Source organism: Nycticebus coucang, chromosome 4 (assembly GCF_027406575.1).
Source record: "Nycticebus coucang isolate mNycCou1 chromosome 4, mNycCou1.pri, whole genome shotgun sequence".
Classification (NCBI taxonomy): domain Eukaryota; kingdom Metazoa; phylum Chordata; class Mammalia; order Primates; family Lorisidae; genus Nycticebus; species Nycticebus coucang.
The window spans coordinates 25,556,856-25,581,975 of record NC_069783.1 but is presented as its reverse complement, the minus strand read 5'-3'; the positions used below and the strand labels follow the sequence as shown (position 1 = coordinate 25,581,975).

At 49.0% G+C, this 25,120-nt stretch overlaps 4 protein-coding genes across 11 annotated transcripts in view; 3 read left to right on the top strand and 1 right to left on the bottom strand.

The window, feature by feature from the left end:
• Positions 1-1,693, top strand: part of PPM1G (protein phosphatase, Mg2+/Mn2+ dependent 1G) — a 30,351-nt gene extending 28,658 nt beyond the window's left edge. The window contains exons 8-10 of the mRNA XM_053588343.1: positions 323-452; positions 693-795; positions 1,081-1,693. Of these exons, the coding sequence (XP_053444318.1) occupies positions 323-452; positions 693-795; positions 1,081-1,284 (437 nt within the window). The 3' untranslated portion in view covers positions 1,285-1,693. The remainder of the gene's footprint in view (positions 1-322; positions 453-692; positions 796-1,080) is intronic.
• A 431-nt stretch (positions 1,694-2,124) lies between these two features.
• Positions 2,125-5,750, top strand: ZNF513 (zinc finger protein 513). Of its 2 annotated transcripts, XM_053588345.1 has the most exons (5): positions 2,125-2,423; positions 2,635-2,790; positions 3,937-4,524; positions 4,614-5,290; positions 5,472-5,750. In XM_053588345.1, exons 1-5 carry the CDS (start codon positions 2,369-2,371, stop codon positions 5,529-5,531), a joined length of 1,536 nt encoding a protein of 511 aa, XP_053444320.1. In that variant the 5' UTR covers positions 2,125-2,368; the 3' UTR covers positions 5,532-5,750. The 2 variants fall into 2 exon arrangements, with proteins under 2 accessions (XP_053444320.1, XP_053444319.1); XM_053588344.1 differs by having other exon boundaries at positions 4,614-5,750.
• Positions 5,751-5,856: 106 nt separating this feature from the next.
• SNX17 (sorting nexin 17) lies at positions 5,857-12,330 on the bottom strand. Of its 2 annotated transcripts, none has more exons than XM_053588346.1 (15): positions 12,022-12,330; positions 11,506-11,580; positions 10,451-10,568; positions 9,315-9,379; positions 8,751-8,861; positions 8,548-8,638; positions 8,302-8,389; positions 7,993-8,062; positions 7,578-7,670; positions 7,278-7,481; positions 7,013-7,138; positions 6,786-6,863; positions 6,588-6,662; positions 6,457-6,498; positions 5,857-6,370 (listed from the first exon to the last, which is right to left on the bottom strand). In XM_053588346.1, exons 1-15 carry the CDS (start codon positions 12,082-12,084, stop codon positions 6,257-6,259), a joined length of 1,413 nt encoding a protein of 470 aa, XP_053444321.1. In that variant the 5' UTR covers positions 12,085-12,330; the 3' UTR covers positions 5,857-6,256. The 2 variants fall into 2 exon arrangements, with proteins under 2 accessions (XP_053444321.1, XP_053444322.1); XM_053588347.1 differs by lacking the exon at positions 12,022-12,330 and adding an exon at positions 11,867-11,952.
• Positions 12,331-12,420: 90 nt separating this feature from the next.
• On the top strand, positions 12,421-18,236 carry EIF2B4 (eukaryotic translation initiation factor 2B subunit delta). Of its 6 annotated transcripts, none has more exons than XM_053588338.1 (13): positions 12,421-12,521; positions 12,877-12,920; positions 13,212-13,347; positions 13,519-13,722; positions 14,544-14,626; positions 15,062-15,153; positions 15,389-15,503; positions 15,707-15,783; positions 15,951-16,053; positions 16,223-16,350; positions 17,066-17,243; positions 17,721-17,901; positions 17,995-18,236. In XM_053588338.1, the coding sequence occupies exons 1-13, from the start codon at positions 12,491-12,493 to the stop codon at positions 18,192-18,194; spliced, it is 1,572 nt and encodes a 523-aa protein (XP_053444313.1). In that variant the 5' UTR covers positions 12,421-12,490; the 3' UTR covers positions 18,195-18,236. The 6 variants fall into 6 exon arrangements, with proteins under 6 accessions (XP_053444313.1, XP_053444316.1, XP_053444312.1 ...); XM_053588341.1 differs by having other exon boundaries at positions 12,422-12,521; positions 13,516-13,722; XM_053588337.1 differs by lacking the exon at positions 12,421-12,521 and having other exon boundaries at positions 12,604-12,920.
• Positions 18,237-25,120: the final 6,884 nt, after the last annotated feature.

The following is a 25,120-nucleotide window of genomic DNA, read 5'->3' as shown; positions in this document are numbered from 1 at the left end:
CACAGCGCCCGGCTATTTTTTGTTGCAATTTATCCAGGGCCGGTTTGAACCCACCATCCTCGGTATGGGCCTGGCGCCCTACTCACTGAGCCACAGGCACCGCCCTTCACTACTTTTTGGATGATGGAAAAGACTTGCTTCAGGTTCACAACCTAATTGGAGGACTGAAGCTTGAAAAGCTAGAACTCAGTTCTCCATTCTACTAGATGATGGAACTGAATAAAAAAGGGAAATGACTGGCAAAGTTTGACCTACCTCAAAAAAAAAAAAGTCTATGGTAAATATTCAAACTGCTCATCAAACAACCATTCTTTTACTTCAGGGGACCACTTCTATAAGAGAAACAAGAACCTGCCACCCGAGGAACAGATGATTTCAGCCCTTCCTGACATCAAGGTGCTGACTCTCACTGATGACCATGAATTCATGGTCATTGCTTGTGATGGCATCTGGTGAGCACTGGCAGAATGCCCTAAAATCTTCTTTCTGCAGCATTACTTCTCTTGTAGGGCATGGAACTCTTCTAAGATTAGAGCCTAGGCAGACCACTTGGTGAGTCAAGACCACCACGCCTAAAGTCAGAGCTGAGGAAAATTTCTGTAGGTGTTTACATTGGTCTGGGTCACCACTTCTAGATAAACTCCTCTACTCTGCCTTGGTGATACTAAAGAAGATCTGTTGTTTTTGACCAGGAATGTGATGAGCAGCCAGGAAGTTGTAGACTTCATTCAATCAAAGATCAGCCAGCGTGATGAAAATGGGGAGCTTCGGTTATTGTCATCCATCGTGGAAGAGGTGAGTCCCAGAGTGAAGAGAGGATGTTTGGTCTGCATAGTCAAGCTTTACACTCTCCACCTGACCCTAGAAGTACCATTAATAACTGACAAATGTCAAACCTTGTCTAAAAAAGTACCATTTAGCCTTATGCCTCAGAGGTCTAGCAAGTTGGCTGTTTTGTGATACCTGTTGCCAATTCCTCTCTTTCCATCACCTTCTCAGAGGGGAAACCCTCTTGTGGGACTCTAGGTTCCCAGGAAGGTGTTCCAACCCTGTAGCTGAGATACCCCATCACTTTTGTAGCTGCTGGATCAATGCTTGGCACCAGACACTTCTGGGGATGGTACAGGGTGTGACAACATGACCTGCATCATCATTTGCTTCAAGCCCCGGAACACACCAGAGCTCCAGCCAGAGAGTGGCAAGCGGAAACTAGAGAAAGTGCTCTCTAATGAGGGGGCTGAAGAAAATGGCAACAGCGACAAGAAGAAGGCCAAGCGGGACTAGCAGTTATCCAGACCCCTGCCCACCTAGACTGTTTCTGAGCCCTCCGGACCTGAGACTGAGTTTTGTCTTTTTCCTTTAGCCTTAGCAATGGGTATGAGGTGTGCAGGGGGAGCTGGGTGGCTTTATTCAGCCCATTCCAAAGAGGGCTCTCCCTCCACACAGCAGCCTGGGAGCCTCTGCAGTCCTTCCCAACCTCTTCCGTACTCCTTGGGCTCATCACCGGTTCTGTGCCTGTGCTCTGTTGTGTTGGAGGGGAAGGACTGGCGGTTCTGGTTTTTACTCTGTGAACACTTTATTTAAGGACATTCTTTTTTATTGGCGGCTTTATGGCCCCCAGCCGCTTGCACCCATTCTCTGTTGTACACTTTCAATCAACACTTTTTCAGACTAAAGGCCAAAACCTAATTGTGCCCATGGTGTCCTTTTTTGTCTGCTGCCTTGGGCCCTGATTTGGCCCCTTCGGTAGCATCGAGCGAGCCCTTCCCCATTAACATGTGGGCACACGTGTTCATCCTCAGTGTGTAGAGGCGAGGGGGCCGGGCACTGTTAACTCTGGAGCGAATTTCTGGCAGGCCGGCCTGGTGCCGCGCGCCTCCTCACCCCCTCCCGGAGGCAGGAATGACTGCCTAGTTACCCGGGGAGGGGTCAGGACCGGTTTGGCTGGACCCGAAGCTTGACGCCAGGGCCAGGTTCCCGTTGCCCGCTGGCGGGCCCAGTTCGCCCCGGCCCCTGATTGGCTTGGCTGCCTGCTCTCATCACAATCACTTCCTGGTCACCTCGCGGGAGCCCTCCCCGCAGCTGCTTCCCAAGGACTACGGGTCCCGTGCGGCTCTGCGGCAGCGGAAGCGGAAGCAAGTGCGGAGGTACCAGCTGGTCTCCGTAGGGGGGTAGGGGGCTCCATGAATGGAAGCGGCGGCGGCGGCGAGAGCGGCCTGAGCTGGTCGCCAGGGCCAGGGCCAGGGGCAGCCCAGGGCCCGCGCTGCTGCATGGGGGTGGCCCGTGGGCACTGAGAGCAAGGCCGGACTGGGAGGGGCGGGGCCGGGCGGCCGCAGGCCGGAGGCGCGTCGGGCTGGAGCCGGTCACGATGCCCCGAAGGAAGCAGAGCCACCCGCAGCCGGTGAAATGCGAGGGGGTCAAAGGTCAGGGGTCAGGGCCCTTGCGGGGGGAGGAACGGGTAGGGTCAGTGGGGTGGGTTCAGGTCGGGGTAGAGGTGGACTCCAAAGGGATGGGGTGGTGGGCTAGCTTCCCACCGAGTCACTAAGGGAACCCGAAACGGTCAGCGAGTACGGGAAGTGTGGTTCACGAGGCCTGGCTCCTGAGGGAAGTCCACAAGCCCCCTCCCCTCTTCAGTGGATACTGAAGACTCACTCGACGAAGGACCTGGGGCGCTGGTATTGGAGAGTGATTTGCTACTAGGCCAGGATTTGGAGTTTGAGGAGGAAGAGGAAGAGGAGGAAGGTGACGGCCACAGTGACCATATCATGGGCTTCGAGAGAGACTCTGAAGGTGGGTTTTGGGGACTTGGTTAAGGATTTGTGACCGCTAGTGACCTCAGCCCTCCAAGAGGTAGGTTAGGGTTTAGTGTCAGTGAGCAAGACACCTTTCCTGTCACAACTTAGGACTGGTTTAGTTTACGATTGTGCCTTATTACTTAATCTGTTTAATGGTTCAATCAGTCCTATCACTTTGTTCAAGGGAAGATCTGGAAGCTGGTCAAAGGTGGTATGAAGAGGAGGGTGGGTGAATCACATGGAGCAGCTGGTTAATTGTAAATTCCCTTGTCACTCTCCCCAGCCCGTTTCTTCCTTGTGTGTTTACTTAGGAGAAGTTTAGGGAAGCGGCCCCTCTGTATATCATTCAAGTCAGCACTTTAACTTCCTTTCACCTGTAGCATAGGCGCCTTTGTATTGAGAGATTTTATCTTTCCATATTGCTTTTCACTGTGATCTCAGCATCACCGTACCCTAATTTGCTGCAGTACCTACCCATTTTTGCCACTTACAAGGAAGGATATTTTTGAAAGACGCTGAGAGTCCATATAAATGTGAATCTGTCTTCTTAGACATACAAATGATATTAACATGCACTACTCTGTTTCCACTTCCTTACAAAGTTTGCCTCAGAGACAAGTTTTGTTTTATAATCAGCTCCATCTTGGAAGAGGCTTTACTAACACGGAGCTTAGGAAAAGTTCTCATGCCTCTGCCTTTTGTATTTTTATTTTTTTTATCCTGAGAGTTAATTGCATGATTGATTCATTTCAGTCTGTGGTCCAGCGCAAGTCCGGATCCTTTTCCATTCAGCAAAACTAGCTTAATTCCACGATCACTAGGTTATTCCAGGCCCAGAGATAGACAGTTCATGTTGAATATTCTGAAATTACTGCAGGGGAAGATCTTTATCAGTAGGAGGGAACTACAGGGATCATCAAAGCTAAGAAAGAGAATCATGGGGCCAAACAAGTGGGTAGGACATAAATGAAAAGTGGAGATGGGGTGGTGGTGCCTGTGGCTCAACAGAGCAAGGCGCCAGCCCCATATGCTGAAGGTGGCAGGTTCAAACCCAGCCCCAGCCAAAAACTACAAAAAAAAAAGAAAAGTGGAGATGGGAGCCAGATCCTACTGATGTCTTTTCTCATGTCTGTCTCACCAGGAGACTCTCTGGGGGCCAGGCCTGGGCTTCCCTACGGGCTGAGCGATGATGAATCTGGGGGCGGCCGGGCACTAAGTGCTGAGAGTGAAGTTGAAGAATCAGCCAGGGGTCCAGGGGAGGCCAGGGGTGAGAGGCCAGGCCCAGCCTGCCAGCTGTGTGGGGGGCCGACAGGTGAGGGGCCGTGTTGTGGGGCAGGAGGGCCGGGTGGGGGGCCCCTGCTGCCCCCACGGCTACTGTACTCATGCCGCCTCTGCACCTTCGTGTCCCACTACTCGAGCCACCTGAAGCGGCACATGCAGACACACAGCGGGGAGAAGCCGTTCCGCTGTGGCCGCTGCCCCTACGCCTCAGCCCAGCTCGTCAACCTGACACGACATACCCGCACCCACACTGGCGAGAAGCCCTACCGCTGTCCCCACTGCCCCTTTGCCTGCAGCAGCCTGGGCAACCTGAGGCGGCATCAGCGTACCCATGTAGGGCCCCCCACTCCTCCCTGCCTGACCTGTGGCTTCCGCTGCTGTGCTCCACGACCAACCCAGCCTCCCAGTCCCACAGAGCAGGAGGGGGCAGTGCCCCGGCGACCTGAAGGTAAAGGGCCAGAAGTCAAATATCCTGGGACATGAGTGGGTAACCCTAGGGTGATCTGATTCATAGCTCAAGTCTGATTTTCTCCACAGATGCTCTGCTTCTCCCAGATTTGAGCCTTCACATGCCACCAGGTGATGCTGGTTTCCTGCCAGACTGTGGGCAGCTGCCGGGTGAAGGGGAGGGCCTCTGTAAAACTGGATCAGAACCACTGCCAGAGCTGCTGTTCCCTTGGACCTGCCGGGGCTGTGGACAAGAGCTGGAGGAGGGTGAGGGTAGTCGGCTGGGAGCAGCCATGTGTGGGCGCTGCATTCGAGGAGAGGCTGGAGGGGGTGCCAGTGGGGGGCCCCAGGGCCCCAGTGACAAAGGCTTTGCCTGTAGCCTCTGCCCCTTTGCCACTCACTATCCTAACCACCTGGCCCGGCACATGAAGACACATAGTGGTGAGAAGCCCTTCCGCTGCGCCCGCTGTCCTTATGCTTCTGCTCATCTGGATAACCTGAAACGGCACCAGCGAGTCCACACAGGAGAGAAGCCCTACAAGTGCCCCCTCTGCCCCTATGCCTGTGGCAACCTGGCCAACCTCAAGCGTCACGGTCGCATTCACTCTGGTGACAAACCTTTTCAGTGTAGCCTTTGTAACTATAGCTGCAACCAGAGTATGAACCTCAAACGCCACATGCTGCGACATACGGGCGAAAAGCCCTTCCGCTGTGCCACTTGCGCCTACACCACTGGCCACTGGGACAACTACAAGCGCCACCAGAAGGTGCATGGCCATGGTGGGGCAGGAGGGCCTCCCCTGTCTGCCTCTGAGGGCTGGGCCTCACCCCACAGCCCATCTTCTGTTCTGAGTTCTCGGGGTCCGCCAACCCTGGGTGCTGCTGGTAGCCGGGCTCTCCATACAGACTCACCCTGAACTAGGGCCTCCTTCCCCATGTTTTATACAGATGGACCAGAAAACACCTTCTCCTTTCTCCCCCGCTGGCCAGGGGCTCCACACAAACTAATCTAGGCGCTCAAAGGACCACCCAAACCTCATGGGTAGAGGGCCCATGTGGACCAAGGGGCCTTGCCTTGACTGATGCACTTCATGAGCTCAGTGAGAAGGGCCCTGTATTTGCCTCCATTGCTCCCGGGGGCTGTGGATGAACTGGCTGGGGAACTACCCAGCTGCCCACCTGTTTTAACTTATTTCAGTGCTTTATAATAAAGGAAACACTAACAAAGCCATGCCTATGCTGGATTGGCAACAGCAAGCAGTCTGACTTCACCCTTAGCATAGAAGTCCATGCTGTCATGGGGGAAGCAGGGGCAGTGAGAGGGAACCAGAGGTAGGCAGCAATCAGGCTGAATTTAATGACAGGGAGCTGGGCCAGACCATAGACAGACCTTTGCCCATACCCTTGGCCTTTGGCCCATGGCCCCAAAAAGCCAAAAGCAGCCCAGGGGGAGCTGTGGTTTCTCCCCCAAAGCAGGTCGCCATGTCCCTTGGACTTTGTGCAAAATACTAAATGCTAATTTGGCATTGAGGGCCAACTCTGAAAAGAGAGGGGATAATCCTTTGTGCAGCCAGCCCAGGGGGTAAGGAAAGGTTTGTTAGAAGGCCCCTGGCCAAGAGGAGGAAACGTAAGGAGGAAGAAGGAAAAGATCCCCTAGCTTGGGGGACATAGGCAACAGGGCAAGTTTCTATAAATTTCTCTTGGGTAGAGGGCAGACATCCAAGCAGTGGAGATTACAGATCCTCATCTCCAATGCCCTCAAAGGCGAAATTGCCATGGACGTCACTGGCACTGGCATCTGTGCTGGGACTGCCAATTCCCCGCAAGCTCACGGCACTCAGCTTACTCTGTAACAAAGGCAGGGTGGGGGGTCAGAGGGCTTAAGCCTGCAAGATCCCCTGCAAACACCAACCTCACCGACCCTGTAACTCACTGAGAGTTTGACCATAGACTCCCGGCTGGCATCAGGTGACTCCTGAGGAAGAGGAGACCGTGTCAGAGACTCACTGCCAGAGGTGAGATAAGGCGGGGAGCCCAGGGTCCTAACCAAGAGGCAATACTTACTAGCAGTGGTGGAGACTTCACTGCTTGCTGGCTGTCTGAACGTCTCAGAGTGCCCCCCACCCGCCGACGCAGCATCTGTGGACAGACACAAGGTGCTGGTAAAGGCAGGAAACACTTCCTTTCCCTTTTAAGAGAAGTCTAGGACAAAAGGAGGGGGTCGGGACAATCCCTTACTGCTTAATCCATGCTGCTGCCTACCTTCCTGATACTGCCACCAGATTTCTTTACCATCAGTTCATCTACCATGGATTGCAAGCAGATGCTCATCATGATGGCCTGAGGGCAAGAAGAGTGCTCAGCCTGACTAGAGTGGTCATCCTGAGCCCAGCACCACAAAGATAAGGGCTCCCACTCACATGGAGTCCTGGAAGCCCTAGACTTGGTATCTAAAGGGCTCCAGAGGAGGTCTGAGGGTGGGCTCACACCTGGGGGCTAGTGATGGTGACCCACTGAAGCCGGTCCTTGCTCATGAGGTATTCAAAGGCCAGTTCCAGGCGCACCTCACCCCGGCCCCTGCCTGGGCTGCTTGTGCCTCCAGTGGGTAGTGGCACCTAAAAGAGTAGAGGAATTAGACTGAGTTCATTCTGACCAGCCTGCCTCCCTTCCTGATAAAACTACAGCCCATTCCTGAAGCTTCAAGGCTTGCCAAACCCCCAATGCAGAAGGCTATCTTTTTCTTTCCCTACTCACTGAGGAGGTGACCCGCCAGCATCGCATGCGGGTGACCCGGAAGGAGCCTTCACGGAGTTGCTGGCCAGGTAGGCGGAGCTGGAGGCTAAGCTCACTGTTGCCTGCACTTACTACTACAGGACAGTCCTTCTCTGGGAAGTCAGCTACACAAGCATCAAAGCGCAGGTAGCCATAGTGCCGCAGTGTCTGGGCCAGTCTCAGGAACTGAAAAAGGGTCATCATATAGAGTGGGTTAGGAGAGGGAACAGGACAGCTCAGAAAGAGCAACCCTTTGGAGGGAGACTGAGAGGCAAGACTTACCTCCTTCTTGGAGACCTTCTCTTGCAGAGATTTGAGTTGCCGATGTTGCTCCTTGGTGACCAAGATCCACCCACGTTCAATATCTGACACCGTCTACAATGAAGACAAGGGTTGAAAGGGTAGGGACTCCCAGTCAGTGGTCCAAGGACAGAGGTATCTACAGTTACCTCTGTCCAGTCTGACCTCTAAGCAACTAAGCAACTCTGACCTCTGACAACTAAGCAACCTCTTTGCAGTGAGTCCTTGAGCTTAGCAGCTTTATAAAGTAGGGAGAGCAGAGGTGCCAGCAGCCCCAATAGTATTTTAGGAATTTCCCCATGAACTGGGAACAAAGAAAATGAAAGGAGTTTTCTTGGGAGAGTGGGACACCAGAGTCAGTTCTAGAGGAAGGGTTCTGAGGCAGCTCCAAGCTCACCTGAGCATAAAGCAGGTTCAGGCCAACCCGGTTCTCCATGACATCGTCGTCATACGCAGAGTCCCAATAACTGTGAGGCCAACAGGTGGAAAGGGGTAATGGGGTAAGCTGGGGTAAGGCAAGACGTAGAATGGAAAACGGGAAAAACAGGAGCAATCTTGAACTATCTGGGGCTAACACTGGCATAGTGGGAGGAATCTGGGAAAGGGCGATAGAAACACCTAGCACTATACCACCCTGTCCAGATTATTCTGTCTCCATATATGGCCCAATGCAGCACCCTCTCCCTCCTCCAGATCCAGCCCTGACCTCTTCCTTAGCACAATCTTGTACTCTTGACTACGAAGACTGGTAACAGACACATAAGGCAGCTCAAACTCTTGCAACTTCCGTACAACTATGGGTTTAAAAAGAAGAGAAATGTTATGAGATTCAAAAGAAGGGAAATAAAGAAAGAAACACCATGAGAAAATGATCCGTCATGGGATGGGGTGTGTGTGAAGGCAAACTCACTACTGGAAACACAATGAAGCAGTAAAGTCCAGAGAAACTCACAAGAAAAGGCCCCGTCCTCTTTTTCTCGAACTAGGAAAAGGCTGAAGTATCCGATCAAATCATCTGGAAGATCCAGCTTTGCAGCCACAGCCTGGGAATAGGGATAGGAAGTTCAGTTCATCATACTAGCTGCTTCCAATCATATCCTGGCCCGGGATCTTGGGTGCAGAAGGAGGATGGGCAATGCCAAATCAGCACTTCACCTCCAGGACGTCCTCAGTCTGGTCTGACGTTAGCACATTGACCAGAACTTTCTGCCCATTGCTGAGTAGCACTTCCAAGGAGACCTCTTCTGTGGGGACCTGTTGTGTCTCCTGTTGTGAACACACATAGGGATGGGAAGCACTACCTTTTAACACCTGATACGTCCCCACCTATTTCTAGGTCCCTATAGAACTTTATACCATAAAAAAAAATGACATGAAGGTCTGGCGAGGTGCTCAAGCCTGTAATCCTAGTACTCTGGGAGGATGAGACAGGTAGGTTGCCTGAGCTCACGAGTTTGAGACCAGCTTGGGTAACAGTGAGACCTCATCTCTAAAAACAGCCAGGTGTTGTGGCAGGCATCTGTAATCCCAGCTACTTGGAAGGCTGAGGTGAGAGAGTTGCTTGAGCCCAAGAGTTTGAGGTTGCTGTGAGCTGTGAAGCTACAGCACTCTACCGAGGGCAAGAACATGAGACTCTGGTTAAAAAAAAAAAAAAAAAAAATTGATATGGCCTTCTAACAAGATTCTTCCCCTAAATCCTAGTCCTACCCAAAGACTTACCTGTTGTGCTCGACGCAGGAAACTGTTAAAGGTCTCACTGCTCCCAAGCAATGGGTCTTGCCGAACTATGGGGACAAGAGAATGATGTCACAGGAACTTAGGGCTCACTCTTAGCTCCCCCAATTCTCTTAATAGGTTCCCCTAGCCCCATTTCCTGGGCTGATGGTGGCCTGCCATATCCCCCAGCTGGCCTCATCTCACTGCATAAATGCTTCACCTGTCCCACCCTTGGTTGCCGTCTAGCTGAGTCCAGTCTTTACAAAACTAGGGAAATAACAGTGATATTAATCTAAAGCATATAAAGTACAAATTAAGTTCTCCCCACTGATCTAAATTGCTTTAAGACTATTTAGTGTTGGGTGGCGCCTGTGGACCAGTGGGTAGGGTGCCGGCCCCATATACTGAGGGTGGAGGGTTCAAACCCAGCCGCAGCCGAACTGCAACAACAAAAAAATAGCCGGGAGTTGTGGCAGGTGCCTGTAGTCCCAGCTACTCGGGAGGCTAAGGCAAGAGAATGGCCTAAACCCAGGAGTTGGAGGTTGCTGTGAGCAGTGTGATGCCACGGCACTCTACTGAGAGTGATAAAGTGAGACTCTGTCTCTACAAAAAAAAAAAAAAGACTTAGTGTTTTGCTAGTACTTTTCATAGATGTTAGTGCCCAAGTTCTTTGCTAGTATACAGTCACACATCCTTGTAGGGTTTTTACTTTGCTAATTAAATACCAAATCAGGGCCCAGAGCCTTGGGTCATGCCTGTAATCCTAGCACTCTGGGAGGCCAGGCCTGGAGGACCCCTTAAGCTCAGAGTTCAAGACTAGCCTGAGCAAGAGTGAGATTCCATCTCCACTAAAAATAGAGAAACTAGCTGGGCATTGAGGTGGGAGCCTGTAATCCCAGCTACTCAGGAGGGTAAGGTATAAGGATTGCTTGAGCCCAAAAGTCTGAGGTTGCTGTGAGCTATGATGACACCATGGCACTCAATCCCAGGATGACAGTGAGGCTCTGTCTTGAAAAAACAAAACAAAAAACAAGGACTTACCATATCTGGAAATTAATTAGGACCGGCTACAGAAATAACTGTTTTTAAGACATTACCACAGTCCTCAACACAGCCTAAAGTTTCCTCCAACCACTCACCAGCTTGCATGTACTTCTCTAACTGCTCCCTCCTCTGTTCTACCTCAGCAGGTGTCAGAGAGAAAAGCTTCTTTGGGGGGAATGCAGGAAGCACATTGGCCCCATACTCCTTCCGAAGCTATTTAGAGAAAGAGATACAACCCTTCACATAAACAGAAAATGAAATGAAGCAACCCAGATTCATGTTCTCTTGGGCACCTTTTCCCTTCCCTCATTCTCTGCTCCCCTATCTACCCTGGTCATCTGGGAAACAATTCCTTTGGCAGATGTAGCATCTGAAGGGAGCTGTCCTAGATATAAGTTTTCTATTTTATTGTGTACAAGTTCGTTGCTCCACAGTGTGGGGAGGGTTTGTACGGGGCCAGGACCTATAGAGGAAGCCTTTCAATTACCTAGCAAGCGTGTTCACTGAACTGTCACAGGAAGAAAAGGGATTTATAATGGGCACAGACAGTTACTAGCTAGGTATGTTCACAAAGCATCTTAGGAATTAAAGGGACTTTGCAGATCAAGGAATCCAATTTTCAGTTGTAGAAACTGAGGCCCAAAGAAATCAGGTAACTTGCTCAGGATTGCACAACTAATTCTCAGTAGAACCAGCACTCTCTACTGTGTTAAATAGAGTTCATAATCTGGTGCAGAAGGCAACACTGGGCCCACAAACACATAATGATAATTGGAAGAGCTACAACACTAAGATGAGCCAGAAAACAGAAAAGGAAATTGGCGAATGGTTTGTATAAGCATGGAAAAGAATTTCAAGTTGCAGCTCAGACAACAGAAAGATGTACTTTGGCAGCTGAGGGGGTTTGGTTTGTCTATGCCAGGGCAATGTCTGCACAGCAGTAAGACGGGGCAAAAGCTGGAAGGAGGATGTTGAGTATAGGGAGGAACAGTTACTGCACAGACCTTAACCTTAGGGAGTTCCCGGAAATGTAGGACAATAAGATAAAGTAGGATTCTCCTCTGAGGCAATGATTAAAGGGGAACTACAGCCTACAGGAATGCGCAGAAAAGGGCTTGAAACTGCCTCAGGGCAGGGGTGCTCGTCCCACCTGCTCGTGCAGCCCCAGGAGCTGGCTGTAGCGCACCCGACAGTGCAGGACTCCATTCACGTGAATGTTATAGGCCTGAGAACACAAAAGCAGGCAAGCACTTTAGGGTCGCGGTCTGGGCTACCTCCTTGAAAACTCTGGCCGAAAGTTGTCTGGAAACTCCGAGTAACGCGCGGAGCTCTCCCGAGGATTGGTATGCCTGTTTTCCCAAAGGCCAGGTCCCAAAGCAGTCCGGGGGAAACTCGGGCGCTTGTGTTCCCGTGTCCCCCCCACAAGAGGCCAATGACGCCCACCACAGCAACTGCGGCCTAGCCGAGGGAGGCGACCAGCCGAATAAAGAACCAACAGGAGGTAGGGCGACCTCTGCACGAATCTGAGGCATGAGATAAGTTTCTAGTGAGGCCGTCGGGAGTCGGCGGCCCAGGACAAGGCCCGCTGGGTGGCAGCCAGTCCCCGCAGGCCGCTCCGAGAGGGCTCGGGCCCGTTATCCCCGCCCCGGCTCCAGCCGCTCCTCACCACGTAGGCGGAGCCGCCGCTGTCCCCGCTGCGGGACTCGGTTTCAGGAATGGAAAAGTGCATGCTCCCTACGGCAGGGCCCGGCCAGGACTGTGCAGCGGCTCTGCACCTTGCTTCCGCTGCTCAGGAAGTCCCCGCAGCCTCACTCGCCATTTTGGGGGGGCCTGAGATCCGCGGTGGAAGGCGAGGCGGTACGACGTCGGCTCTAGAGTGAGCCGCACCGGCACGCTGGGAACTGTAGTCTAAAGAGAAAGAAAAGCCTGGGGGACTGGCAGCTCCAGGTTGAATTGTCCCGCGTTGCTACCCGTACTCTGGGGCGGGGCCTCAGGGCCCTGCGGAGATTGGAGTCGGCCTGGGGCTGTTGCTGGTTCAGCCTCCTACCCAGGTGGCGCTGTACTGCCCGTGGCCGCTGAGCAAGGCACGGGGGCGGCTCGGTGATCGAGGTGGGCGGAGCCTAGGACAGAGGCTGATGGCTGCGGTGGTTGTGGCAGTTCGTGAGGGTGAGTGAAAGGCTGGACCTGATACACGTACGCGAGCCCACGAGCTCGGACGGCTGGCGCTGGGCTCTGAGCCCTTGGGGCTTGTCGTTCTGTTCTGGCGCCCTGTCGGACTCGGGTTTACACATTCTCCAGCGCTGCCCCGCGTCGCGTACCGGCTGGTTCTGAGAGAAGGTTGGGTGACCCCGCCTTTTTACTTCCTTGACTTTTCTTTGATCCAGCCGCGCAGTGCGTCCCCACGCGGATCCCTGGCTCATCTTGGTTATGCCAGTCCAGCTGCCAGCTGCGCGGAGTAGGAGACCCCCCAAGCCCTCCCGGAGCCTCTCTGGCTCACTTTGTGCTCTGTTTTCTGATGCAGATTCCGGATCCGGGATGAAGGCGGAGCTCTCTCCCCGGCCTGGGGTAAGCGAGGGTTCCGTCCTAAACCTGCCAAGCTCTACGCAGGGTGCTGCCCCCAACTCCCACGCCGTTTCAGCGTATTTCTCAGTAAAGCCAGGAGAATTTATAGAGTTCATTCAGCTCCAACGATATGTGATTCTTCTCCAGGACATTTCAATCCCTGTGGGGGATATTTGTAACAGGTAGCTTGTGGAAGTTAGGGGGATTAGGGAGTTAACCATGTAGGAGTCTTGTAAGCATTTTTGATCTTTGGAATTGCTGGAGGAAAAGCAGTGTCCTATTTCTGTTTCTCAGGTTGGGGGGAGGGAGATGACCCAAGAAGAGAAGCTGCAGCTTCGGAAGGAAAAGAAACAGCAGAAGAAGAAACGGAAAGAGGAAAAGGGGGCAGAACCAGAAACTGGCTCTGCTGTATCTGTAGCCCAATGTCAAGGTGCGGGGTCTTTTATAAAGGGCTGGGGTGTGGAGCTGGTAGAGGGATATGGTGGGAGAGAAGAGGGGGAGACATGACAAGGTTGGCTTGAGCAAGTGAAAAATAGAGAGGTTTGGATAAACAAGGAGAGAAGCTAGCTTTGGCTGGGGCATCTCTTAATACCTTTAGTAGGCCAAACCAGAGAACTGCTAGGACCTGGCAATCAGTTGGGCACTTCTGGGGAGAAAATTCCACCTGGTCGGAGTAAGGCTGAACTTCGTGCAGAGCGGAGGGCTAAACAGGAGGCTGAGCGGGCCCTGAAACAGGCAAGAAAAGGGGAACAAGGAGGGCCATCTACTCAGACCTGCCCCAGTACAGCTGGAGAAACCCCCTCAGGTATATTCTCTTTATTTAAAGACCTCTATTACTCCTAATTCTTTTTATTTATTTATTTATTTATTTATTTTTGAGACAGTTTCAGTATGTCGCCCTTGGTAGAATGCCCTGGCATCACAGCTCACAGCAACCTCAAACTCTTGGGCTTAAGTGATTCTCTTGCCTCAGCCTCCCAAGTAGCTGGGACTACAGGCACTTGCCACAACACCAAGCTATTTTTTGTTGTTGTTGTTGTTGTAGTTGTCATTGTTGTTCAGCAGGCCCCGGCCAGATTTGAACACGCCAGCCCTGGTGTATGTGGCTGGTACCCTAACCACTGAACTACCGGCACTAAGCCTGTTACTCCTAATTCTTTTTTGTGTGTGTGTGTGGTTTTTGGATGGGGCTGGGTTTGAACCCACCACCTCCAGCATATGGGACCGGCGCCCTACTCCTTGAGCCACAGGTGCCACCCGTTACTCCTAATTCTTGTGCTAGGTTAGACTTCCCCCTTAGCAGAATAGCTCTCCCCTCCAATTCTCACTTCGGGATCAAGAGCTTAAAATTCTTTCCTCAAGGGTGGCACCTGTGGCTCAAAGGAGTAGGGCGCCGGCCCCATATGCCAGAGGTGGCAGGTTCAAACCCAGCCCTGGCCAAAAACTGGAAAAAAAAAAATTTTTTTTTTCCTCAATCCCATCATCTTACCTCTGTTTCTTCTTCTACCCTCTTCTCCCCTTTGTTCCCCAACCCCATCCTATTTTTCTTGATGCCCCTTATGCACTAAGAGCAAATTAACCATCTCAAGATCAAGCAATGTCTTGAAAATGATCATTATCTTTTAGGAGTGAAGCATCTTCCTGAGTACACTCAGGTCGAAGACTCCACACTGCTGAGAAAACTTGTTAAAAAAACAGAGCGACAACAGGTAGGATGTGGGTTTGGTGTGTGGCCAGAAAGAGCCTACGGCAGTGGTTCTCAACTGTGGGTCGCAACCCCTTTGGGGGTTGAATGGCTCTTTCACAGGGGTCACCTAAATACATCCTGCATATCAGATATTTACATTATAATTCTTAACAGTAGCAAAATTACAGTTATGAAGTAGCAATGAAAATAATTTTATGGTTGGGGGATCACCACAATATGAGAAACTGTATTAAAGGGTTGTAGCATTAGGAAGGTTGAAAACCACTGGCCTAGGAAGTTGGGCTGGAAGGAGGAAAGGTGCTTAGCTCAAATGAAACCCTGGGAAAAGAATGATGAGTATTTGGGTCAAACTAGCCTTACTATTCACTTCCCTTCCAGCTTCATCCCACAATTTTTAAACTCTGGGCCTTTAGTCCTATTCTCCTGTTTTGTTAAGGTTCCTACACGGAAGGATTATGGATCCAAAGTCAGTCTCTTCTCTCATCTACCCCAGTACAGCAGACAAAATTCTCTGACCCAGTATATGAGGTAGGAGCCTATGAAATTTTCTTAAATTTTAAGTCTGAGGAGTTTTTGTAACTTAGTATTGAAAGTGACTGGAAATTTGAGATGGGATCTGGGGGAAGAAGTATGTACTTGAGACAAAACTCTAGAGGAAATGGAGAAGTCTGTGCTAGTGAAAGAGGTTCCCTTTTATCAGGGGCAGGTGGGCAGTAGGTGCTCAAGCTCCCTTGCAAAGTATGTGACACCGCCATCCCATCAGCATCCCATCCTCTGTGATCCACCCAGCCATGGTGCGACTCGGTCTGCAGTACTCCCAGGGCCTGGTCAGTGGCTCTAATGCTCGGTGTATTGCCCTGCTTCGTGCCTTGCAGCAGGTATGCCTGTCCTGTTTTCTCTTATGACCCAACCCCACATTCCTAACACTATCCCAGCTTCTCTCACCCAAGGAGATATTTCTGGGGGATAGAGGGAATGACTCCCACCCTGAGAACACTTTCTTCAGTGAAATTTACCCCAACCTCCCTTACAGAGACTTTAATTAGGGGGCATTTTGCAGATCAACTTGTGTACTCTATAGGTGATTCAGGATTATACAACACCTCCCAATGAAGAACTCTCAAGGGATCTAGTGAATAAACTTAAACCTTACATCAGGTAGGGAGAATCACAAGTTACTCCCACATCACTCAGTTCTTATACTCTTTCTCTTGCTCTTTTACCTCTATTTTCACTTTTTCTTTTCTTTATAAAGAAATTATTTTAAATGTAAAAGCTTTGTAAGTTGTATAGAGTTGCACAAATATAAGATATTGTTGTTGTAGCTTCCTGACTCAGTGCCGTCCCTTGTCAGCGAGCATGTGCAATGCCATCAAGTTCCTTAACAAGGAGATCACCGGTGTGAGCAGCTCCAAGCGGGAAGAGGAGGTGATGAGTATGAGGAATGAGAAAGGCATGCACCTGTGGGTAGAGTTGAGAAACATGTTCACAACTCTCAGGAGGGCCTGTCATTATATACATATTCAAGCATCTGGCATGAAAATTAGAGGGAGAAATGTATTCATCTCTTGTTCCCTAAACATATTACTCCATGTAGGCCAAGTCAGAACTTCGAGCAGCCATCAGTCGGTATGTGCAAGAGAAGATTGTGCTTGCAGCTCAGGCAATTTCACGTTTTGCTTACAAGAAGATCAGTAATGGAGATGTGATCCTGGTATATGGATGGTATGGTCCAGACCCTATGGCTGAGAATATTGGGGAGTGGAATGATCTGAAGAAAGGACAGGCTGGGCACAATGGGTCATGCCTGTAGTCCCAGGACCCTGGGAGACTGAGGCATGAAGATTGCTTGAGGCTAGGAGCTTGAGACCAGTTTGGGCAACATAGACTATGTCTCTACAAGTAATTTAAAAAAGTTAGCTTGGCATGGTGGTACACACCTATAATCCTAACTCCTCGGGAGACTGAGGAGGGAGGATCGCATGATCCCAGGAGTTTGAGGCTGCAGTGACCTATATCATTGTACCACTGCAGTCCAGCCTGGGCAACAGAGCAAGACCCTGGCTCCAAAGAAACAGAGGCTGGGTGTGGTCGCTAGTGCCTGTAATCCTAGCACTCAGAGAGGCCAAGGCAGGTGGATTGCCTGAGCTCATTGTTTCAAGACCAGCCTTAGCAAGAGCAAGACCCCCATCTCTAAACAATAGCCAGGTGTTGTGGCAGGTGCCTATAGTCCCAGCTACTCGGGAGGCTGAGGCAAGAGAATTGCTTAAGCCCAGTAGTGAGGGTGCTGTGAGCTATGACGCCATAGCACTCTACGAGGGCAACAAAATAAGACTCATATCTCAAAAAAAAAAAAAAGGAGAGACTATCCCCTTGCCTTTGGGAATGAGCTAGTCATCAGTGAATTTTATAACTGAATCTTCCTCTCCATTCACTCCAGCTCATCTCTGGTATCACGAATTCTTCAGGAGGCTTGGACAGAGGGCCGGCGGTTTCGGGTGGTAGTAGTGGACAGCCGGCCACGGTTGGAAGGCAGGCACATGCTGCGTTTTCTGGTCCGTGCTGGGGTCCCTGCCTCCTACCTGCTAATTCCTGCAGCTTCCTATGTGCTCCCAGAGGTGAGGGCAGAGGAGAGGTACTCCAAAGTTGGAGGTACAGGATATAGCAATATAGACATAATCCCATTTCTCCAAGGTTACAATTATTTAGAAATATTAGAATTATATAACCCTGCTTATATTTAATTGGGACAACACCTATAGCATGTTGTAGCCTACTCTAACTATTGCAAGGGGGAGGATCCACCACGATCCACCACAAAAATAATCTCAAAGTTATAGTTTTCCTGTGGGCAATTTGGTGAATCAGTAGTTAAGCATTTTTCAAGAAAAGCCAGTCTCTCTTACCTTCTCTGCTTCATGAGAGAGACCTACTTCTAACTCTTGGAAATGCTCTAAACTTTCTCTTTGAAAAAAAAAAAAAAGAAGAAGAATAAGAAGAATCATCACTAAGATTGTTACTTGGCTGGGCAGCAGTAGGAGACTTTATTCTGCATTGAAACAATGACCTTTCTTTCTCCTCTTCAAAACAAACAGGTGTCCAAGGTGCTACTAGGAGCTCATGCACTCCTGGCCAATGGGTCTGTGATGTCAAGGGTAGGGACAGCACAGCTGGCCCTGGTGGCTCGAACCCATAATGTGCCAGTACTGGTCTGTTGTGAAACATACAAGTTCTGTGAGCGCGTGCAGACTGATGCCTTTGTCTCTAATGAGCTAGGTAAGGAGGGCAGAAGAATAGTTTCCAGGAACCTGTGAAAATTTGAGAGGGAGAGAGGAAAAACTACAACAATGGGTACCCCTTCCATTGCAGATGACCCTGATGATCTGCAGTGTGAGCGGGGAGAACATGTGGCCCTGGCTAACTGGCAGAACCACCCATCCCTACGGTTGTTGAATCTGGTCTATGATGTGACTCCGCCAGAGCTCGTGGATCTGGTGATCACAGAGCTGGGGATGATCCCTTGCAGTTCTGTACCTGTTGTCCTACGAGTCAAGAGCAGTGACCAGTGAGGGGGGAAACAAAGTGAATAAATAACATACTCCTTACCCTCAGCAACTTTGCTGCCTTGTATCTCTTTTAGCATCTCTATGACTTAAGTCAGGAGTCCAGACACCCCAATCCCTCTTATCACCTGTAATTCACCTTACCTTTGTGAAGACCCTCTTGGGTGACTAGTTCCAATGTCAGTGCTTTGGGGCTAAAGTGAAAGGTCAGTATGGAGACCAAAAACTATCCAAATCATCAGTCATTTTTCTTTTTTTTTTTGTAGAGACAAAGTCTCACTTTACCACCCTCAGTAGAGTGCCCTGGCGTCACATGGCTCACAGCAACCTCCAGCTTTTGGGCTTACACGATTCTCTTGCCTTAGCCTCCTAAGTAGCTGGGACTATAAGCGCCCGCCTCAACACCTGGCTGTTTTGTTTTTTGTTGTTGCAGTTTGGCCGGGGCTGGGTTTGAACCCAGCACCCTCGGTATATGGGACCGGCGCCCTATTCACTGAGCCATAGGCGCTGCCCGTCATTTTTCTTTTTTTAGACAGTCTCACTGTTGCCCTGGGTAGAGTACCGTGGCGTCACTGTTGACAGCAACCTCAAACTCTTGGGCTTACGTGATTTTCTTGCCTCAGCTGCCCAAGTAGCTGGGACTACAGGCGCCTGCCACAATGCCCAGCTATTCTTTGGTTGTAGTTGTCACTGTTGTTTAGCTGGCCCAGTCTGGATTCGAACCTGCCAGCTCTGGTGTATGTGGCTGGTGCCCTAGCTGCTGAGCTACAGTCAGAGAGCCCATCAGTCATTTTTTGAGTATCTTCATGTAAGACACTGAGCTAGGTATGAAGAGGAATATGAGGACAAAGATTAATACAATTCTATGAAGTAAATGAGATTTTATAGATAAAATGATTTAGTCACTTGCCCAAGGTAACATAGCTAAGGCATAGAAAGGTTAAGTCACTTGCCCAAGGTAACACAGCTAGTTAGTAGGTAAATCAGGATTCAGAGATGTGCAGTAAATTTTGTGCCATATTCCCTTAAGGAGCACTTTTTAGGGTAGGAAGATAAACAATATCTACAGTATGAGATAAACTATTAGTATAAACAAGGTTTCTTGGAAGCAAACAAAGATGATTCCACTGTGTTTTCCAAGGTTGGTGAAGACTTCACAGGATCTGACTTAACTGAAAGATTAGTTCCCTAGTGGGAAAAAAAATGTTAAGGCAGGTCAGCAGAGGAAATAGCTCAAACACAAGACAGAATAGGCTTTCAAATGAATGGCTGATGGCAAAGTGTCTAGTGTATCGAGGTGAGAACTGAAGCTTAAGCCAGATTGTGAGTTTAACCATTGGTTATTTTCATCCATTTTGCGTATCTGTGTATTTTATTGCAGTTTTTCAAGAAGCACAAAAGTAGAGTGAACTATACAAAGTGTCCATCACAGTGCCCCAGGTATCGAGATTGTTTGTGGCCAGGTGCTACGGTTCACACCAGTAATCCTAGCACTCTGGGAGGCTAAGGGAGGAGGATCCCCTGACTGAGGAGTTCAAGACCAGCCTGAGCAAGAGTGAGACCTTGCCTCTATTAAAAATCAAAAAACCAGCTGAGAGTTGTGGCATGTGCCTGTAGCCACAGCTACTTGGGAGGCTGACGTAAGAGGATTGCTTGAACCTAAGAGTTTGAGGTTGCTGTGAGCTATGATGATGCCATGCCACTCTACTCAGGATGACAGAGTGAGACTCTGTCTCAAAAAAAAAAAAAAAAAAAGATTTGGGCGCCGCTTATAGCTCAACTGGTAGGGAGCCAGCTGCTGGCAGCGAGGTGGCGGGTTCAAACCTGCCCGAGCCATCTAAACGACAACTGCAACAAAAAAAATACCCAGGTGTTATGGCAGGTGCCTGTGGTCCCAGGTACTTGGGAGACTGAGGCAAGAGAATCACTTAAGCCCAAGAGTTTGAGATTGCTGTGAGCTGTGATGCCATGGCACTTTATCCAGGGCAACAGCTTGAGACTGTCTCAAAACAAAAAAAAAAAGTTTGCCATGTTTGGGAGCCAGCCATATGACTCATGCTTGTAACACCAATGACACTAGAGGCTAAGGCAGGAGGATCATTTTGAGTCCATGATTCTGAGACTGCAGTGAGCTGTGATTGCCACTGCACTCCAGCCTAAGTAACAAGAGCAAGATCCTTTCTCTTATAAAAAAAAAAAAAAATTGGCTACACCAAGGGTGATGGGTTTGAACCTGGCCCGGGTCAACTAAACAACTGCAACCAAAAAATATCCGGGCATTGTGGTGGGTTCCTATAGTCCCAGCTACTTGGAAGGCTGAGGCAAGAGAATCACTTAAGCCCAAGAGTTTGAGGTTGCTGTGAGTTGTGATGCTAGGGCACTCTACCGAGGGCAACATAGTGAAACTCTGTCTCAAAAATAAAAATTGGGGCTGGGCTTGCAGTGGCTCATGCCTGTAATCAATCCTAGCTCTTTGGGAGGCTGGGGCGGGTGGATTGCTTAAGCAAGGAGACCCCCATCTCTACTAAAAAGAGAAAAACTAGCCAGGCATTGTGGCAGGTGCCTGTAGTCCCAGCTACTCTGGAAGCTGATCCGTGAGGATCACTTGAGCCTAACAGTTTGAGATTGCTGTAAGCTATGACAACGACAAGGCACTCACCCCAGGGCGACAGAGTGAGTCTCTGACTCAAACCCATCCACCCCCCAGATTTTCCCATATTTGCTTTCTCTTTTTGTTTTTTCTTGGCAAAGTTACTTCAGAGCAAATATCATATCATTTTACTCCTGTATATGTCAATATGGGTGTCTAATTTCTTTTTCTTTTTTTTTGTGATTTTTTTTTTTGGCCAGGGCTGGGTTTGAACCTGCCACCTCTGACATATTGGACCGGCGCCCTACTCCTTGAGCCACAGGCGCCACCCTTGGGTGTCTAATTTCTAAGTACTCCCTATAGCCCTGGAGTTCGAGGCTTCAGTGAGCTCTGATTGTGCCAGTGTGCTCAAATCTGAGTGACAGCAAGATTCTCAAAAAATAAAACTTAGGTTCGGCACCCATTGCACTATAGTACAATGCCAGCCACATATACTGGCAAGTTCAAACCCAGCCAGGGTCAGCTAAACAACAATGACAACAGCAACAAAAAATAGCTGGGCATTGTGGTGGGCGCCTGTAGTCCAAGCTACTTGGGAGGCTGAAGCAAGAGAATCACTTAAGCCCAAGAGTTTGAGGTTGCTATGTGCTGTGATGCCATGGCACTTCACCCAGGGTGACATAGTGAGACTCTGTCTCAAAAAAATAAAAAATAATAAAATAAAAAAAAAAAAAAAAAAAAGGGGCAGCGCCTGTGGCTCAAGGAGTTGGGCGCCGGTCCCATATGCCGGAGGTGGCGGGTTCAAACCCAGCCCCGGCCAAAAACCACAAAAAAAAAAAAAAAAAGAAAGGTCTCAAAAAAAAATAACAAAATAAAAAACTTAAAAAAATGTATCCTAATGTCATCATCATGGTTATTAAATAGTATTTTCTTAATGTCATTCAGTCTATAATCAAATTTTAATTGTTTCAAGAATGGCTTTTCAGGCCCAGCATGGTGGCTCACACCTATAATCTTTGCACTCTGGGAGGCAGAGGCAAGTGAGTGCTTGAGCTCATGAGTTTGAGACCATCCTGAGCCAAAACCAGACCCCCGTCTCTAAAAAAATAGAAAAATGAAGGCAAGAGGATCATTTGAGCCCAAGTTGGAGGTTGCTGTAAGCTATGACGCCACGGCACTCTACCCAGGGTGACAGCTTGAAACTGTCTCGAAAAGAAAAAAATGTCTTTTCATATTGGTTTGTTTGAATCAGCATCCAAGTAAATACACGTTACATTTGGTTATGTCTCATAAAAAACAGTCTCCCTGCTTATGACATTGGCTTGTAGAAACCTGATCAATTGTTGTCATATGAAATGTTCTACATTCTAGATTTTTTTTTTTTTTTTTTTGTACATTCTAGATTTGACTGTTTGCTTTTTCATGGTCTCATTTAACCCTTTCCCCTGATACCTGTATTTCTATTCAACATTTTGGGCACAAATACTTACAAAATGATTTTTTTTTTTTGAGATAGAGTTTCACTATGTCGCCCTCGGTAGAGTGCCCTGATGTCATAGCTCACAGCAATCTCAAACTCTTGGGCTTAAGCGATTCTCTTGCCTCAGCCTCCACAAGGCGCCCGCCACAAGGCCCGGCTATTTTTTTTGTTGTTTAGCTGGCCCCAGCCTGGTTCAAACCCACCACCCTCAGTGCTTGTGGCTGGCCTGGTAACCACTGTGCTATGGGTGCTGAGCCTTAAGAAGTGATTGTATGTTCGTGTTGCTTCACATCAAGAGAGAAACAGTAACTTGTTTCATTTTCTTTTTTCTTTTTCTTTTTTTTTGAGACAGAGTCTCACCATGTTGCCCTGGGTAGAGTGCAGTGGTGTCATAGCTCACAGCAACCTCAAATTTTTGGGCTTAAGTGATTCTCTTGCCTCAGCCTCCCGAGTAGCTGGGACTACAGGTGCCCACAACAACGCCCAGCTATTTTTTGTTGCAGTTGTCATTGCTGATTAGCTGGCCCGGGCCGGATTTGAACCTGCCAACTTCAGTGTATGTGGCTGGTGCCATAACCATTGTGCTACGGGCGGCAAGCTGACTTGTTTCATTTTCAACAATGAATGAAGTCCAGGCTTTTTTTTTTTTTTTCTGCCCAGCCTGAAATCCAGGCATTTTAAAACCCACTAAAATACCTTTTATCTAGTGAGGTCATTCACTGGTGACTGTTGCCTGAATTATTTCATTGGGAGTGACATACTGGTGATTTTGTTTCTAATTCTATCATTCTTTACACATTTACTGCCTCTCATCTTTTAGTTATTCTGAACTACATACTGGAAAGGCAAGAGAAATGCAAATGCTTAATTCTTTCCTTTACTTGACAATTTTCAGGAATTGGTAGCTAGTTAGTTCCATTGATGTACAAGTAGTTGCTGATATTTTGGCTTTTTTATTCTTTTCTTTCTTTCTTTCTTTTTTTTTTTTTAAGACAGAGCCTCAGGCTGTTGCCCAGGGTAGAGTGCTATGGCATCACAGCTCATAGCAACTTCCAACTCCTGGGCTCAAGCGATTCTTCTGCCTCCGCCTCCCAAGTAGGTGGGACTACAGGCGCCTGTCACAACGCCTGGCTATTTTTTGGTTGCAGCCATCATTGTTGTTTGGTGTGCCCAGGCTGGATTCGAACCCAACAACTCAGGTGTATGTAGCTGGTGCCAAGCCTATCATTTTATTTTCAATTTCTTTTTTCTTTTTCTGAGACAAAGCCTTAACTCTGTTGGTCTGGGTAGATTGCTGTGGCCTCATCATAGCTCACAGCAAACTCAAACTCTTGGGCTCAAGTGATCCTCTGGCCTCAGCCTCCTGAGTAACTGGGTCTATAGGTACCTGCCATGATGCCTGGCTAGTGTTTCTCTTTTTAGTAGAGATGGGGGTCTTGAGCTTACTCAGGCTGGTCTCAAACTCCTGAACTCAAGCATTCCACCTGCCTCAGCCTCCCAGAGTACTAGGATTACAGGTGTGAGCCTCTGTGCCTATCCATTATTTTCTATTTTTTCAGGAACTGAAATAGACTTCCTTTGAGCAGGCTTACTTTTTCCTTAAGATTGTTATGGCTGGGTCTCGTGGCTCACACCTATAATTCCAGCACTTTGGGAGGCCAAGGTAGGAGAATCAATTGAGGCCAGAGTTTGAGACCAGCCGGGGCAATATAGCAAGACCCAATTTCTACAAAAAATAGAAATTAGGGCCGTGCCTGTGGCTTAGTGAGTAGGTCACTGGCCCCATATACCAAGGGTGGAGGGTTCAAACCTGACCCCGGCCAAACTGCAATGAAAAAATAGCCGGGCGTTGTGTTGGGCGACTGTAGTCCCAGCTTCTCAGGAGGCTGAGGCTAGAGTATTGCCTAAGCCCAAGAGCTGGAGGTTGCTGTGAGCTGTGATGCCACAGCACTCTACCAAAGGTGACAAAGTGAGACTCTGTCTCAAGGGAAAAAAAAAAACAAGAACAGATTAATTGCTTCAGTGGCTAGAGACAGAGATGGAAGACTTCAGTTCATACTCTCTGTATCTTTTGGATCCTTTCTCTTTTGAGACAGTCTCTGTTGCCTGGGGTAGAGTGCAGTGGCATCATCATAGCTCACTGCAACCTCAAACATGCACCTCCTGCTTCAGGCTTCCAGGTGCCTGGGACTACAGAGCTGTGCCCTCACACTGGCTAGTTTTTCTATTTTTTGTAGAGACCTGGTGTCTCTACATTGCTCAGGGTGTTCTTCAACTCCTGGCCTTAATCGTTCCTCCAGCCTAAGCCTCCCAGGGTGCTAGGATTACAGCACCGTTGTTTGAGCCACCCAGGGTGGTAGGATTACAGCACTGTTGTTTGAGCCACCCTGCCCGTCCTTTGTGGCTTGTGAATTTCAAGCCATGTGTCTTATTTTAAAAATAAATACAATTACTCATCTAAAAAATATTTTTAACACTGTGTAGGATATAACTTTAAAAAATTATTTTATTTATTTTAAAAAGATTTTGCAGGCTCTGCTCCCATAGCACAGTGGTTATGGTGCCAGCCACATACACCAAGGCTGGCTGGTTTGAACGCAGCCCCAACCAGCTAAACAAAACAACAACAAAAAAAATAGCCAGGCATTGTGGCAGGCACCTGTAGTCCCAGATATTTGGGAGGCTGTGGCAAGAGAATTGCTTAAGTCCAAGAGTTTGAGGTTGCTGTGGGCTGTGATGCCAGGGCACTCTACTGAGGGTGACATAATGAGACTCTATCTCAAAAAAAAAAAAAAAAAAAAAAAAAAGATTTTGCAATAACTTAAAGTAAAAGATAGCCTAAACAGTAATAAAGAGATCGGT

What these genes read in the sequence shown, in the direction of transcription:
- ZNF513 (XM_053588344.1), top strand. Translation starts at nt 2,369, where the DNA reads ATGCCCCGAAGGAAGCAGAGCCACCCGCAGCCGGTGAAATGCGAGGGG. An exon ending in GAAATGCGAGGGGGTCAAAG is followed by an intron (nt 2,424 to 2,634) that starts GTCAGGGGTCAG and finishes TCCCCTCTTCAG; the next exon opens with TGGATACTGAAGACTCACTC. An exon ending in AGTGCCCCGGCGACCTGAAG is followed by an intron (nt 4,525 to 4,613) that starts GTAAAGGGCCAG and finishes TTTTCTCCACAG; the next exon opens with ATGCTCTGCTTCTCCCAGAT.
- SNX17 (XM_053588346.1), bottom strand. Translation starts at nt 12,084, where the DNA reads ATGCACTTTTCCATTCCTGAAACCGAGTCCCGCAGCGGGGACAGCGGC. An exon ending in AAGATTGTGCTAAGGAAGAG is followed by an intron (nt 8,063 to 8,301) that starts GTCAGGGCTGGA and finishes TTGGCCTCACAG; the next exon opens with TTATTGGGACTCTGCGTATG. An exon ending in TGAAGTCTCCACCACTGCTA is followed by an intron (nt 6,499 to 6,587) that starts GTAAGTATTGCC and finishes CCTCTTCCTCAG; the next exon opens with GAGTCACCTGATGCCAGCCG.
- EIF2B4 (XM_053588336.1), top strand. Translation starts at nt 12,783, where the DNA reads ATGCCAGTCCAGCTGCCAGCTGCGCGGAGTAGGAGACCCCCCAAGCCC. An exon ending in GCTCCAAGCGGGAAGAGGAG is followed by an intron (nt 16,054 to 16,222) that starts GTGATGAGTATG and finishes TACTCCATGTAG; the next exon opens with GCCAAGTCAGAACTTCGAGC. An exon ending in CTTCCTATGTGCTCCCAGAG is followed by an intron (nt 17,244 to 17,720) that starts GTGAGGGCAGAG and finishes CAAAACAAACAG; the next exon opens with GTGTCCAAGGTGCTACTAGG.